Raw genomic sequence first — 14,108 nt, forward strand, 5'->3', positions numbered from 1 at the left:
CAGCTGGGCACTGGAAACTGAAGGACCGCCTCCAAAGTGTGTGCTCTTTTGTCCAGACTGTGGCGGGCAGCATCATTTAAAGATTTCTTGGGCTGGCTCCAGGAAAAGATTAGCCCTATATTGCCAGAGGAGGGCGTAGAAACAAAATGAGCGGTTGGAAAGTAAAACTGCTTCTTTCTCCAGCTTTGTGTTTGAACCAGTCCCAGAACATCTCACTGACTTGTTTTCATGCAGGGCAGTTTCCTTGTTTCTCTTAGATGTGAAGGGCGGATATGTCCCTAATAATCACTATCTACCGTAATCCCTCCCGGCAGGTCTTTATTACAGTTTTCACCTTTCTTACTTCTCTTACAATGATATGCGATGGGAAGAGGTGGAGCGTGCATACTAGATTTATTTTCTTATTTTTTCCCCTCTGTTTCATTCCTTGTTTGTCCTTTTGAAGTGTGTGATGATGCAATCTATGTGGAAAACTGATGGGGAAGGTATTCTTATTCCCTATATCTTACAAAGCAACTATGAAAGTGCTTTTATGACATTGTTCCTTCAAAATTATTCTTCCAATCCAACTTCAGTTCCTTAGACTTCTTTCATTCCCAGCTCCACCCCCATTCCCACCCCTCATGTTGCACCTTCCACCTATCACAAATTTCTCACCAACTAATTTTCATTTCCTTCCTTCTTTCTTTCTTTCCTTCCTTTTTTTTTTTTTTGGCCAGAGTTGATACTGTTAAGAGATCCGGTGCGGCAACACACTTAATGCCACACTCCACGGTTTTGATATATTTTGCTTTCTTAGCCGTCCTTTCTCAATTTTTCTGTTCCTGAACAGATATACATACCTACACATGCATGCACACGATACACATACATATATGCATGCATGCATACACACACACACACACACACACACACGAGGGTCTCAGTAACGTTTCGAGTAAGCTCAGAGTCACGGGCAAGTAAGAGACAATGTTCTTGGTGCACTAGGGTTAGTCATCCTTGAAGACTCCTACCATTACCCAATTTATCAGTCAGTCAGTTAGTTGAACCCCATTTATGAGAACTAAATGATCTGTGTTCAGGATGCTGCATATTTGATACTTCAAAACAATATCTGTAAAGAATGATAAAAATAAATAAAAATCATATGTGAGAGATAAAAGTTTCAAAGGAACCTTAACTCAATCAAAACCATCCTGGAGCATGAATGTTTAGCTCATTTTAAACAATTCCTGAGAGTGATCTCAACTTTTAGTCTTTACTCACACTTCCCTTCTTCCATTTCAGTCTAAAAAATAAAATGGAAAATCCAGGCCAAATAATTCCAGCCTTATATCTAGTTGATTAATACAAATATAGTTTCTGATGCTTGGATTATTCACCTAATTATTTAAGTGTTTATTTTGCATGAATAGACAGTTTTTCTGTCTCATGAAGTTCTTTACATTTTAAGGTTGTACATGAAAACCACACAGTCCTTTTTTGGGGTAGATGGGGCTCAGTAAAACTGACCTATCATCTTCTCCTTAGTAACCTGTCATATATCTCATATGTCTATTATAGATAGTTTAGATGTCCAGCCTCTAATCTTTGGGTTGTCTTTAACCATAACATCTGTATTGATGATCATGATTATAACTACACATGATAAGACTCTCAGCTGAACTCTCAAAACATAAGTCATTTAAAGAATATACTTTATTATATTATAAAAGGTGCAAAATTGTAGTAAGCAATAACCTTATAATACAACCATTGAAAAGAATCCAGAGTCATTCTTTTCCCCCCTCAAATGTATATAGTAATTAATTAACAATTCATTAAGTGTACTTTTTATTACTAAATTGTAACACCAATGGGAAAATGGTAAATTCTCCAAGGATACATTATCAAATTCCTTATAATTTCAAAACCTTTTAATAAAAATCAATGTAATGCATATGCATTTTACAATATCATCTATGTTTCCACAATATAGTCAGAAAGGAAAACATTAGTAGGGTTTCTTTTTCCACTTTGAAAACTCAAAGGAAAATGTTTAGTTTTTAAACAAGATTTAGAATTTTTCACATTAATTTCATGCTCAAATTCTATTACATTAAAAAAAAAAAAGTCTGGTCAGTATAGAGTCCCTACAGTTCACCTGGCCTTGCAATAGAGCCTAGAGTACTGCCTATTAAATTGTATTCATGCATTCAAAACTTTTTAATGGTCCACTGATAACTGCCAGTAAAATCCATCAAAGTATAGACAGATGAGTGGTAGTTTAAAAAATTACACAAATGTTAAATATCATTAATTTTACAAGACCAAATGCTTTGGAGTTCTCGTTAACATTTGTTAAATTGATCAGATAGCCTAAAATTATACATGAGTAACTTTAAAATTGTGACAAGTGAGTAAAAGCCACAACAACTGAAAATTAAAACATACATGAATTTCAATGTTCTGTGAAGGGCAAAATAAAACACCAGTCAACAAAAAGGGTATCATCATAGAGATGAGCTAAAATCTAGGGGAATCCCAAAACATTAGTCCAGGTCATTACTACCTAAATAAAGAGGAAAGTGAAGATAATTATTCAGACAATTAGAGCAACAACAACAAAAAAAAAACACTTTCACTTCAATTATCTGAACATTCATTGTGAAACTTTATTTTAGGCATCAATTATATACTTCACTTTATGAGATTTCACTTTGAATTTCAGTGTATTTTGTTTAGCATATTTTGTTCATTCTTTAAACATGTTTATGAATATTGTGATAAAGAATTTAGATATTTTTCAATATTTATCACGTTAGTACTAAATATTTTAAATGATTATTCCTCCACTGTTGCCCTTTGGATAATTTTCTAATAATATATACAACTGTCATATTCCTTAAAGTTCCAACTTAAAAATAATTTTAGCTTTAATTCAGTCCTTTGAGTTAAAATCCTGGATGCTTATTTTTTCCTATTTAGATTATGATTTTTATATCCATCAATAAGTATTTGTGAAGGGCTTTTTATACTCCAGGTATGGGACTTTAGGGAAAAGGATTTTAAACTATTTTCTCCTTTTGCCTTTTAAAACAAAATTGTGCAGTTTACTTTCTGACATTTTCTAGCATTATAGCAAATTGTTGTTCTATTACCTTTATAACTTCTTCTAAATCTCTAATAGGCTGGTCCATGAAACTTTAAAAAAATCATGAATTGTGAATTTTGTGCCTTATTGTAGACTAAAAACACACAGATTTAAACAAGAGTAGTTATGGGAAAGCCTCATTGATATATCTTGAAAGAAGCACCTTTTTTTTTTTTTGCCACACATTTTAAATGCAGGTGTTATTTTTTTTAAATGCACACTTCATTTGAGAAGATGGTAAACTGTGCCCTTTTCTGAAATAGTAGGATCCAGTGTATCTTTGTTGCTTTCTTTTTTTGTACTTGCACATTCTACCTTTAATTGTATATGGATTTGCAAGTCTAATATCTCCTACTAGACATCCTAAGGGCAGGAAGATGGTTGTCCTATTAATTTTTTTTTTAAATCTCCTGGCACCTAGCAGAATGCCTTGCATTTATTAGGTGATCAATAAATATTTGTAGAATGAATGTGGTTTTTTGTTTTAAAATAAGAATGCCCTGTCAAAAGTCATTTTTAGGTCAACACTTTAAATATAGAAATATTTGGAGCACAAAGGGTAACGTGTAAGAAAAAATAGTGAGGAGAAGAGTACAGTTAATGTACCTGAGAACAGTTCCTACAAAGCTGATTACTTTTTGTGGCTAGCTTGAATGCCCTATACTTTTACTTGTTAATTGTCACTTTAAGAGGTTTTTTGTTGTTGTTGTTGTTAAGAGCTCTAGATCCTTCTTTTCCTTTGAAGTCTCAGTAGAGTAAATCCATTCTTTTAGTATGACCAGAGGACACCTCTAATATACACTACTTTTTACCTCCTTTATTCACCCACTAATATTGTTGCAGCCAAATTTCTAAAAAACAACAAAAAAACCCTTTATGATTTATACTTTTTATAATGTCACACTGTGTTGTATTTTGCCAATGTTCACTGTTGCAGAAATTAAGACTAGAAATGTCAACATTTTTTATAGACTTGCTCACTGGAACAGGCATTTTTTATTTGGTTAGGAATCAAGTGATGGCCTGATAGACGGTTCTCTAAAAAACACCACTATGAAGGGAAACAAAAATTATGTTCTCAACAAATTCTTATTGGACGTTTAATATGAGCCAGTTACATTTTTTGAAAATTTTCTAACTTCTTCCCAAACTATATCTGATATTGAACACACTGGGGGAAATAACTCAATTGTTTTCTGAAGGGGTTCAAAAGTTCTTTGAAAATGTTAGGAGGCCTTTTCTTTTTCTTTTTTGTGGGGCAATGAGGGTTAAGTGACTTGCCCAAGGTCACACAGTTAGTAAGTGTCAAGTGTCTGAGGCCGAATTTGAACTCAGGTCCTCCTGAATCTAAGGCCGGTGCTCTATCCACTGCACCACCTAGCTGCCCCCTAGGAGGCATTTTCAAAAGAAGTCTCTTTATCTTCACACTTAGGGGAAAAAAACAACTTTCCTATTTTCCAGTCTTTACAGTGGCCTAAAGCACTTTATATTTTGTAGTGCAGTAGAAAAAACACTGGGGTTGGAATAAGAAAACCTGGTTGTTTCAAATCCAATCTCTGCTAATTTACTACCTGTATGGTCCTAGGTAAGTCACTTAAAGTGTCTAGTCCTCAGTTTTCTCATCTGTAAAATGATAGTGTTGGGATGAATAAGCTCTAGAATCAGTCCTTCTAGTTTGAAATCTGTGACCCTCTGATATTTTGCAAATTGTTAGTCAAAACGCTGCTTGACTTTATAGAAAGTTGTCATTTTAGAAAGATACAAATATATAGATCAAACCCCAGATCCAGGTATCAGTTAAAGTTCAGTCCCAGGGTGAATATGAGTTTAATTTTTGTCTTCAATAAATGCACATTATTTACCTGCTCCTATTCCTTCTGAAATACTGAATTATCAGGCAAATACACATTAATACATTTCATCCTACAAGTAAATACTTAGGCAATATTAAAAGATACTAATAAACAATCCCCCACCCACCATGCACTCTAAACAATTTTCAAAATTGATTATCTTCATTATTTACAATTTTTAAAAGGCAGCCAAAAGGAAAAAAATGCCACATTGTGGCCTTGGCTCTTGTCCATACTAATTTTGAGATCAAAATTGTTCTTAGCTCTTATTACAAGTAAATACAAATGTGCCCATAATGCTTAAATCTGCATGTACCATGGCTGGAGTTTGCACCGTATTCACTCAATTCATATAATCCTGACAAAACTACTATCCTACACTTTTGCAAATGAAAAAAAAGTCTGTTTATCCAGACCCTCGCAAAGTATAAAAAGCCATGGAGGAAACCTGTATACCTAGGATAAATAAAGTGGAGAGATGAATAATAATCCTATTACTGTTATTTGTAACCAGATAGGCATTCTGGAAAATTCTGACAATCAAAGTCCCTTTTCTCAATATCAGGGCATTTTGTCTGAACTATCCAGAGGACAATCTCTCCTTCACTTTCCAATGTAGATGCAGCTCATTTTGGACACTCTTAAGTGCAGTAACCACTTTCAGACCACTGTCGTTAGTGTACTATAGCAGCATGCAGAAAACCACCTTGGTGGCCTAAAATATATTTTTGCACCTTCCAAGGGGCCTTGTTTTTCTTCAAAAACAATGTATACATTTGGAGAACTTAGAATCTTAAAACAGATGTTGTGCTATTGAAATGGTAGAATAGACACCACTTAAGTTGCTGGGCTTTTCTTTTTTGTTTCTTGATTTTGTTTCCTGTTTTATTTATATAGCAAACATAATATAAAGAAGACTTTTTTTCCTTTAAATCTGATAGAACACAAAATATACAGATACCACTTCTAGGAAGAAACTTCAGGGTTCTATGGTTAAATCTTAAACCCCTGAAAATAGGAGTTTATTATGGAAATGTTCACACAGTGGAAAAAAAAATTAATGTGTAAACTTATTCCAGTTTCTTCCACAAGACAACTACCTAAACAATTTCCAAAAGAATGCACCTATTTCAAAATATATACTTTATGAACTCCAATATTAGAGATCAATATTGTTTTATAAGGGCCCTTATGTTTAGATTTGGTAAAATGGTAAAAGTATTGTCAAACAGACAATTCATCTAATGGTCCAAAGTATCTTATAAAGATAGCTTCTGACTATCAGGTCACCATCAAATAGTAACATCAAGAATATAAAGTCTACATTTTAAAAGATTTATACATGCAATATTTGTAATAGTATTTTACATGGTTTTTAGTTCTATGCACCAATGTTATTGTGCCTCCACATTGTAACAAGTATGAAAATACACCATATGTGTATATGTATACACAGTAGTAGTATAACCAATGTAATTCTAATTCAGAAAAAAAGTTTAAGTCATTTCAGAAACAACAGAACTTCACAGTAGAAGTGGTGATTCTTTCTAGTATTTTCTTCATTCTTCAGGAAAAAATATGAATTATCATATATTGTAAACATATTCATAGCTATGAGTCTATTAGTATAGTACTAAAAACTTTTATTCATATGGTAAATAACTAACCAACATGAATAAAGTATGGCATAACACAGTAACATTTTCAGACAAAACAGGCATTTATTAAAAGAAATGTTTGTTATAAATATTTTATGTCTTGCATTTTAACTACATTTTCATAAATAACAATGTATTTAAAAGTGCTGAATATGATAGGATAGTCAGCAACGCCAGTGTAAACAGAATATTTTGTTTTTTATTCTGGATTTTTTTATCCCATTTTGTCAAACACTACAACAGTTAAAATATTTGCATAGGGAGTAGAGAATAGCCCTTTAAATAGCTCCTGAATTCTATATTAATTACAAAATCAAATTCACTTAAAAACAGTTTAAAATGCTTTAGGTTCATGGACACAAAAACTTATAATGTCAGGCTTCAAGTAAAATAAGTTGTAAATTAAAACTCCAAACCTGCTCTTTTGAAATATGTTTAATAAATTAAAAATAAATGAGAGGTAGTAAAAGAAAATGGAAAAGAAAACCTAAAATTTTAATATCATCCCTAGAATAAGGCCAGTGTTCTCAAGTGGTTATATATAACTATTTTTCAACTTTCATTTCAAGTCACATAGTTATTTTCACCAAGTTTGCATTTAAAAAAATAGCCTCCAGGGGATATTAACATTTACAACATAACACTATGATATAAATATGAAGCTGATGGTGTTTTGTACGTTACAGGATATTGTTTTCTTGAATGTCAAAAGTGCATAACCACATTAGGCAAGATTCTTCCTTCCTTCCTTCCTTCCTTCCTTCCTTCCTTCCTTCCTTCCTTCCTTCCTTCCTTCCTTCCTTCCTTCCTTCCTTCCTTCCTTCCTTCCTTCCTTCCTTCCTTCCTACCTACCTACAGAAGAATCTGAGCCGCAAAAAGCTTCAAGCGCTACACTGTCTTTTGAATGTCTGATTGAGAATTTAATATTTGGTATTTAACACTACTTATTTTTGGAAACTTCTTGTTCTTGAGGAACTATTTCAAAATTCACTAGTCTGAAGCAGCTATTTGTCTTCTTCAAAACCCTTGATTAAAAACATAGCTTTTCATGGGATTTGTCTTCAAGAAAAATATGCCACAGGACAGATGCTATTCATCAAAATGTTTTAAAATGCTACATGTAGGCAATCTTTTATTAAATCTTTCATATTCAAAAACTAAAATATCAACCTATTTTTTTCCCTTGCTGAAGTACATAACATTACACAATAGTGTTAGAACTGGATAGCCAGTCTTTAATAAATCAATTACAGTATCTGACATTTGAAATGTACACAGGTTCTGTTTCCTTAGAACAATTAAAAACAAAATCATCGAGTAGATTTTGTCATTGAAACATGATCCCTTCAAATGGTTTGTGCTTTTTTTTTTTTTTTGACATTGCAAACTCTTCTGTAACGAAAATGCCACAGTTTTGGCAGTGAACAACCAGAGGAAGTCCCCATGATGGTTTTTTTTTTTTAAATAAACAGCGATAAATAGCTCTTTTTTTTTTTTTTACAGAAATATTGGCTTCAAAATCAGTGTATTGAATACAGTATAGCATATTGAATCCCATTGTTACACTTTAAAAATTGGCTTTTTCTGTAGTAATTTATACTAAAAAAATGCAAACCCCCAGCCGATTTGCCGCAATTATTTCTATGTAAGACCATATTGCACAAAATGTCCTTAAATACAGAGATAAGTTATGTTATTGGATTAAATATTACAACAACTAAGTGGCAAATGAAGCAGCTTTACCTTGCACATGCAATGTGAGGATACACAAGGAGACTGTTCATAGGACTACAAATACATCTTGCTTGCAGTTAAAGTAAGTGGTGTGTAAAATACATGTCATTTGGCAACTCCATTGTTGATTTTTCCCCAAAAAAACTTAACCATGAATGACCTTGGTAAAAATGGAGACAAAGACCAGAATATGTTGTATTTTTTTCACAGTAGCCTGAGTAGTGCTAAACTGTAGTTCTCCAGGAACTCAGCTTCTGATGTTATGGAACTACTTGAATTTCCCACCCCAGCCCTCCAAAATGATTCCCTCCCACCCCAGCCAAAAAAACCGTGGTAACTAAGATTCAGAAGTAGAGCCAGCAGTACTTTCAACAAGGGACTTATAAATCTGAGAGTTCAAAAACCTTGGAAAAGAGTCTCTGTGCATTAAAGTATATATCTGAAGTTGGGCATCTTCATACATGTGAGGATTAGGGTCCAAAAGATTTCTATTGATCACCTCTCTCACTCGAGAATCAAGACTGACCTGTGAGGAATAGAAACTGACATGTCAAATGATATTGTTGGGGGAAGATGAAATAAAATGAGTAGAGATATGTCATTTAAATAAACATTTAAGATTAAATCAATGCCCATAATCCTTGATAATTGACTTTTTAAAGCAGTGTTCCCATCACCATCACTTATCAGTTCTCTTATCTGTTGACATCCCTCCACTACTTCAAGTTCCAACTTAGATGGAACTTCATACTCTATGAAGCCTTAACTGACAACCCCTCTGCCAAGTGAAGTGGGCCTTTGCATTTTGCCTGGCCCTCTACTTAGCACATATCTCCCTATCCTGTGTACAGTAGTTCATATACATAATCTCTCTGTCCTTTTGAGAGTGGGATAATGATAGCTAGTATTTATATGGTGCTTTAAGGTTTACAAAGTGCTTTACATGCATTCACTCATTTGATCATCACAATAACCCTATAAGGTAGGTAGACTGAGAGGATAAGTGACTTGCTCAGGGTCAGACAATCAGTAAATGTCTGAGTTGGGATTTGAATTCAGGTATTTTTTCAGGTAGTCCAGAGCCCTAACTGCTAAGTTACCTACCTGTATCTATGTCATACCTTTGTATCCTGGAAATCTATCACAAAGCCTTACAAATAGTATGTGTTTAGTAAATCTTTGTTGAGTTAATATTGTGAATGTTGAAATGTTTACTCTTTTCCTTGAAAAAAACTGAGTTTAAGAAGTTAAATAAAATTTAGAAAAACCAACTCATCAGTTTTTAATTAATGTTAAATTAATTGTTAATTAATTATTAATATTTCAGTATATCAGTCAGTCAACATATTTATTTTATTTTATTTTTAATTTTTTTTTTTGCAGCGCAATGAGGGTTTAGTGACTTACCCAATGTCACACAGCTAGTAAGTGTCAAGTGTCTGAGGCTGGATTTGAACTCAGGTCCTCCTGAATCCAGGACCAGTGCTTTATCCACTTCGCCACCTAGCTGCCCCCTATTTTATTTTATTTTTAGGGAGTAAATCGAGGTTAAGTGACTTGCCCAGTGTCACATAGCTAGTAAGTGTCTGAGGCCGAATTTGAACTCAGGTCCTTCTGTTGGATAGTGGTGTACATGGTTTATGTGGAAGGGAGAAAAGTGTAAGAAGATTGGAAAGAGAGGAAGGGTCAAGGTTATGGAAGTCTTTAAAAGTTAACCAAATAATTTTATATTTGATCTTGGAAGTAATCGGGAGTCATTAGAATTTGTTTGGTAGGGAGAATGGCATGATTCATACCCATACCTAGGAAGATCACTTTGGCAACAATGATAGGGAAGTTCAGAATGGGGGAGGTTTTAGGGGAAAAGATGAGTTCCATTTTGGATTTGTTGAGTTTAAGATGTCTGTGAGACATTCACTGCATGATGTATTCAATAGGCAGTTGCAGATGTAAGATTATAAGTCAGTAGAGAAGTTTGGGATAGATAACTAGATTTGAAAATCATCAATATAAAGCTAATTGAATCCATGGGAACTCATGAAATTATCATGTAAGAGTGAGCCCAAGTTGGGACATCCACTATTCTCTTAAAAGAGCCCATGTTCTTGCGGACTATTTGTGCCTGACCTCTGGTAGAACCTTCCGACCTAATATTAGTCTGAGCAGCCACAGTTAGACACACTGTACCTTGACTTCAACGTAGTGACATCATTTTGGTTCTCCTCAAGAACAAAAGACAACAGTGAAACAACCCAGAGAGCATAAGTTGGGGACATCCATAGTTAGTAGACATGAAGTTGATGAAGATCCAACAAAGGAAACTGAGGAGTGGTCATAAAGGTAGAAGAACCAGAAGAGAGCAGTATCATGTGAACTTAGAGAGAAGACTACATAAAGGAGAAGAGAGTGACTGATAGTGTCAAAGGCCATAGAGAAGTAAAGAAGGGTGAGGATGGAGAAAACATTTGATTTGGTGATTAGAAAATCATTGGTAATTTTTGGTGAAAGCAGTTTTAGTTGAATGATGAGGTTAGAAGCCAGATTGCAGATAGTTTAGAAGAGAGTAAGAGGAGAGAAAATGGCAGCATTAATTATGAATTGATTTTTCAAGTTTAGCCACAAAGAAGAGAGACGTAGAATTATAGGATGGTAGTATTCCTAGTAGGAATGAACAGAACAAGTGAGGGTTTAAGGATGAGGGAGATATGGGCATGTTATTTGGCAGCAGGAAAGCAGTTTATAGACAGGGAGAGAGAAAAGATTAATGAGAAAGTGTAGATGATATGAGCAATCTGCTGGAGAAGATGGGATGGAATCATGTGTGCATGGGATACAAACTAATCCATGAAGGGGTTAGCTTTGGCAAGGAGAAGGAAATTCTTCATGTGGAACAGTAGTGAAGGAGGAGACAATGGTAGAAACTATCTGAGTGATAGGAGCTGAGAAGAAAGGAAAGTGCTTTCAAAGAATATCCTCATTTTTTTTCAGTAAAGTAAGAGGCATAATTTTCAGCTGAGAGGCAGTGAGGGGAGGGATTGCCATGAGAGGTCTAAGGAGGGATGAAAATCTGCTCTGGTTAGTGGGATAGTGAATTGATTAGGAAAATATAAAAGAATTAGGTTGATGCAGTGAGGACCCAATTGAGATTGCATAACATAAATCAGATGGTTTTGTGTTTTTCTCCAGCTTCATTCAGTAACATATGAAGATGACTAAAGGCAGCTTTGCTCAGTATGATCAGCAAGCAGTAAGATAAAGGGGAAAAGGACTTGAGAGAAGAAGCTAGTGTACAGTTGAACTGGTTCATCAAGGGATTGAGGGAAGGGAGGAGAGTTGAGAGAGTGCGTGTGTTGGGGCCCAAACTAAGGGGTAGAAGAAATGGAGGTCTTGGTGATGATGAAGAATAGGGTTAGGGGGTCATAAGACAGAGGAATAGTTGGAATGATAAAATATTATGATCCTATAAATGAATTATAGAATTGAACTTGGAAGTAAAACACAATAATGGTAAAATCAAGGGCATGTTCTTCTCTCTGTGTAGTTAATATGTGGGGTGGAAAAACAGGTCATTGGAAAATGAATAAGTTGAAGAACTTGGAAGTTAGGTCACTTGAGGCAATATAAATATGAATGTTGAAGTTTCCTATTATGAGAGCAGGTGTTGGGGAGGAAACACTGTAAGCAAGATGCTGAACTAATTTAGGAAGGAAAGAAGGATGTTCTGGGGTTCAGTAGCTAACAACTACTGGGAAATAGTATTTAAGAAGGATGGGGGAGGGCAGCTAGGTGGCACGGTAGATAAAACACCAGCCCTGGATTCAGGAGGATCTGAGTTCAAATCCAGCCTCAGACACTTGACACTCACTGTGTGACCCTGGGCAAGTCACTTAATCTTCATTGCCTCACAAAACAAAAAAAAAACCCAAAACCAAATAACAACAACAACAACAACAAAAAGGATGGGGTAAGGAAAGAAACTCAATTCCAGTGATGATAGGATGGGTATTTGTAATCAATTAGCCTATCTGGTACTAGCCAGCCAAAAATTCAAATGGAGTAAGAAATTATTCAGAATTGTGATTGTTTTTCCATTGGAAAACAAGGGCTAGCATTAGTGTTTTGAAAGGTTGCCTTTCAGACTGCCAAAGAGCTCAAAGATGCACAAAAAACAAACAAAAAAACACACAAATGAATGAATAGAAATTTAAGGACCCTTGGTCTAGGGATCATTGGTTCAGAAGAAAATTCTATGGTTTAGTCATTAAGAGGAAATTTGGCTACTTTCTGCTATGCTACATTCTTGTCTTTCTTATAAATCCCCCAAATAAAGAAAAATCTGTAAGTGAGTCACTTAAAATATGCTTCGGTTTCAGTAACAAGGGTATATGATATCCTCATTTGTTAGATAAACTATCTAGTATCTCTTTACTAACTTTTTTTTTCTTTTCTTTAAAATATCCTTTAGGTTTCTGCTTCATGGGCATTTAAATTTCTGATCTTAACCTGATTCAGCTTATTTTCAACTGCAGGGTTATGGCAAGATGAAGATTTTCTAAATACACTCCAATATTTAGGTGAACAAAGATATAGACATACTGAGATGGCTCAAAACAGCTACCAATTCTCAATTTCAAATCCAAGAGGAATCTTAATTATTGAAGAAAATGAAGTCTCAATAATTAAGAATCAAAAAATATAGAAAAGTTTAAAACTGTTAGCTTGAAGAAATATAACAGTTTGAAACCACTATCTGAGATCACATAAGCTGTCTTGAAGGCAGTGGAAAGGATAACTAGGATACCAAGGAAAGGATAGTTTAGGAACCAAAGTAACTTATGTCTGTGTTGTTTTGTGTTCAAGAGCCATAAAGAAATTAGTGATTAACAATGTTTTGGCACAAAGTAAGTTGGAAAAAATTACAAATTTAATAACTAGTGGCTAAAATATACTTTAAAAAAATTAAAAGTATTTCATTTTTTATAAATGCATACCTTAATAGCTTACTGCTTGTTTAAGAAATATTTCTATATTGGTCAGGGATATTTGGCAAAGGCAAGATACAAATATAAACTGAGAGGTCTACCATAGTAACAGGAGATTGATTCAGACTATGGCATCCTTGTCTTCAGCAGGAACTCTGTTATTAGATTGAGTCACAGGCTCACTGGAGAAAACTAGATTCAGAGTCAGAGGAACAGGGGGTCGAGTCTCCTGGCTCTGCCAATTACTAAAGCTATGTAACTCTGAGTATTTCTTAATGTCTCTGAGCTTCCATTTATTTCTCTGTAAAAACTGGAAATCTGATGTTTTGCTGGGTCCAGTTGCTCCGAAGCTTTTAATGCTGTGAAATTGATGACAAAAATATCAAAAAGGGAAAACTGAAATCCAATTAATCCTATCTACCAATGACTTACTAGTCTATATATCCAAATGGCCAAATAGAAAATAGATATGATTAAATGAGCTTATTGATAGATTGATTAGCATTTATTAAACATCCACTCTGTGTCACACACTGTCCTCAAAATTGGGGATACAAATATAAAAAAAAAAGACAATTCCTTCCCCTAAAGATTTCATATTTAACTTTGGGGATGTAGTATGGCTATAAATAGGTAAATTCAAATATATACCAAGTAAATACAAAGTGATGGATGGGGGTGTCACCATCAATCGGAGTAGTCAATGCTTTGAAGGGAGGCAGGGATTCCAGGAAGTGGAAGAGGAGTG

The 14,108-nt window shown here is 34.4% G+C and overlaps 1 protein-coding gene across 4 annotated transcripts in view; it reads right to left on the bottom strand.

Moving 5' to 3' along the window:
• Nucleotides 1–1,723: 1,723 nt before the first annotated feature.
• RGS17 (regulator of G protein signaling 17) overlaps nt 1,724–14,108 on the bottom strand; it is a 198,523-nt gene continuing 186,138 nt past the window's right edge. For all 4 annotated transcript variants that reach the window (XM_043962987.1, XM_043962986.1, XM_043962984.1 and 1 more), the window contains one exon: nt 1,724–8,904. In XM_043962987.1, coding sequence (XP_043818922.1) covers nt 8,716–8,904 — 189 coding nt within the window. In that variant the 3' untranslated portion in view covers nt 1,724–8,715. The remainder of the gene's footprint in view (nt 8,905–14,108) is intronic.

This window comes from Dromiciops gliroides, chromosome 4, assembly GCF_019393635.1.
Source record: "Dromiciops gliroides isolate mDroGli1 chromosome 4, mDroGli1.pri, whole genome shotgun sequence".
In the NCBI taxonomy this organism is placed as follows: domain Eukaryota; kingdom Metazoa; phylum Chordata; class Mammalia; order Microbiotheria; family Microbiotheriidae; genus Dromiciops; species Dromiciops gliroides.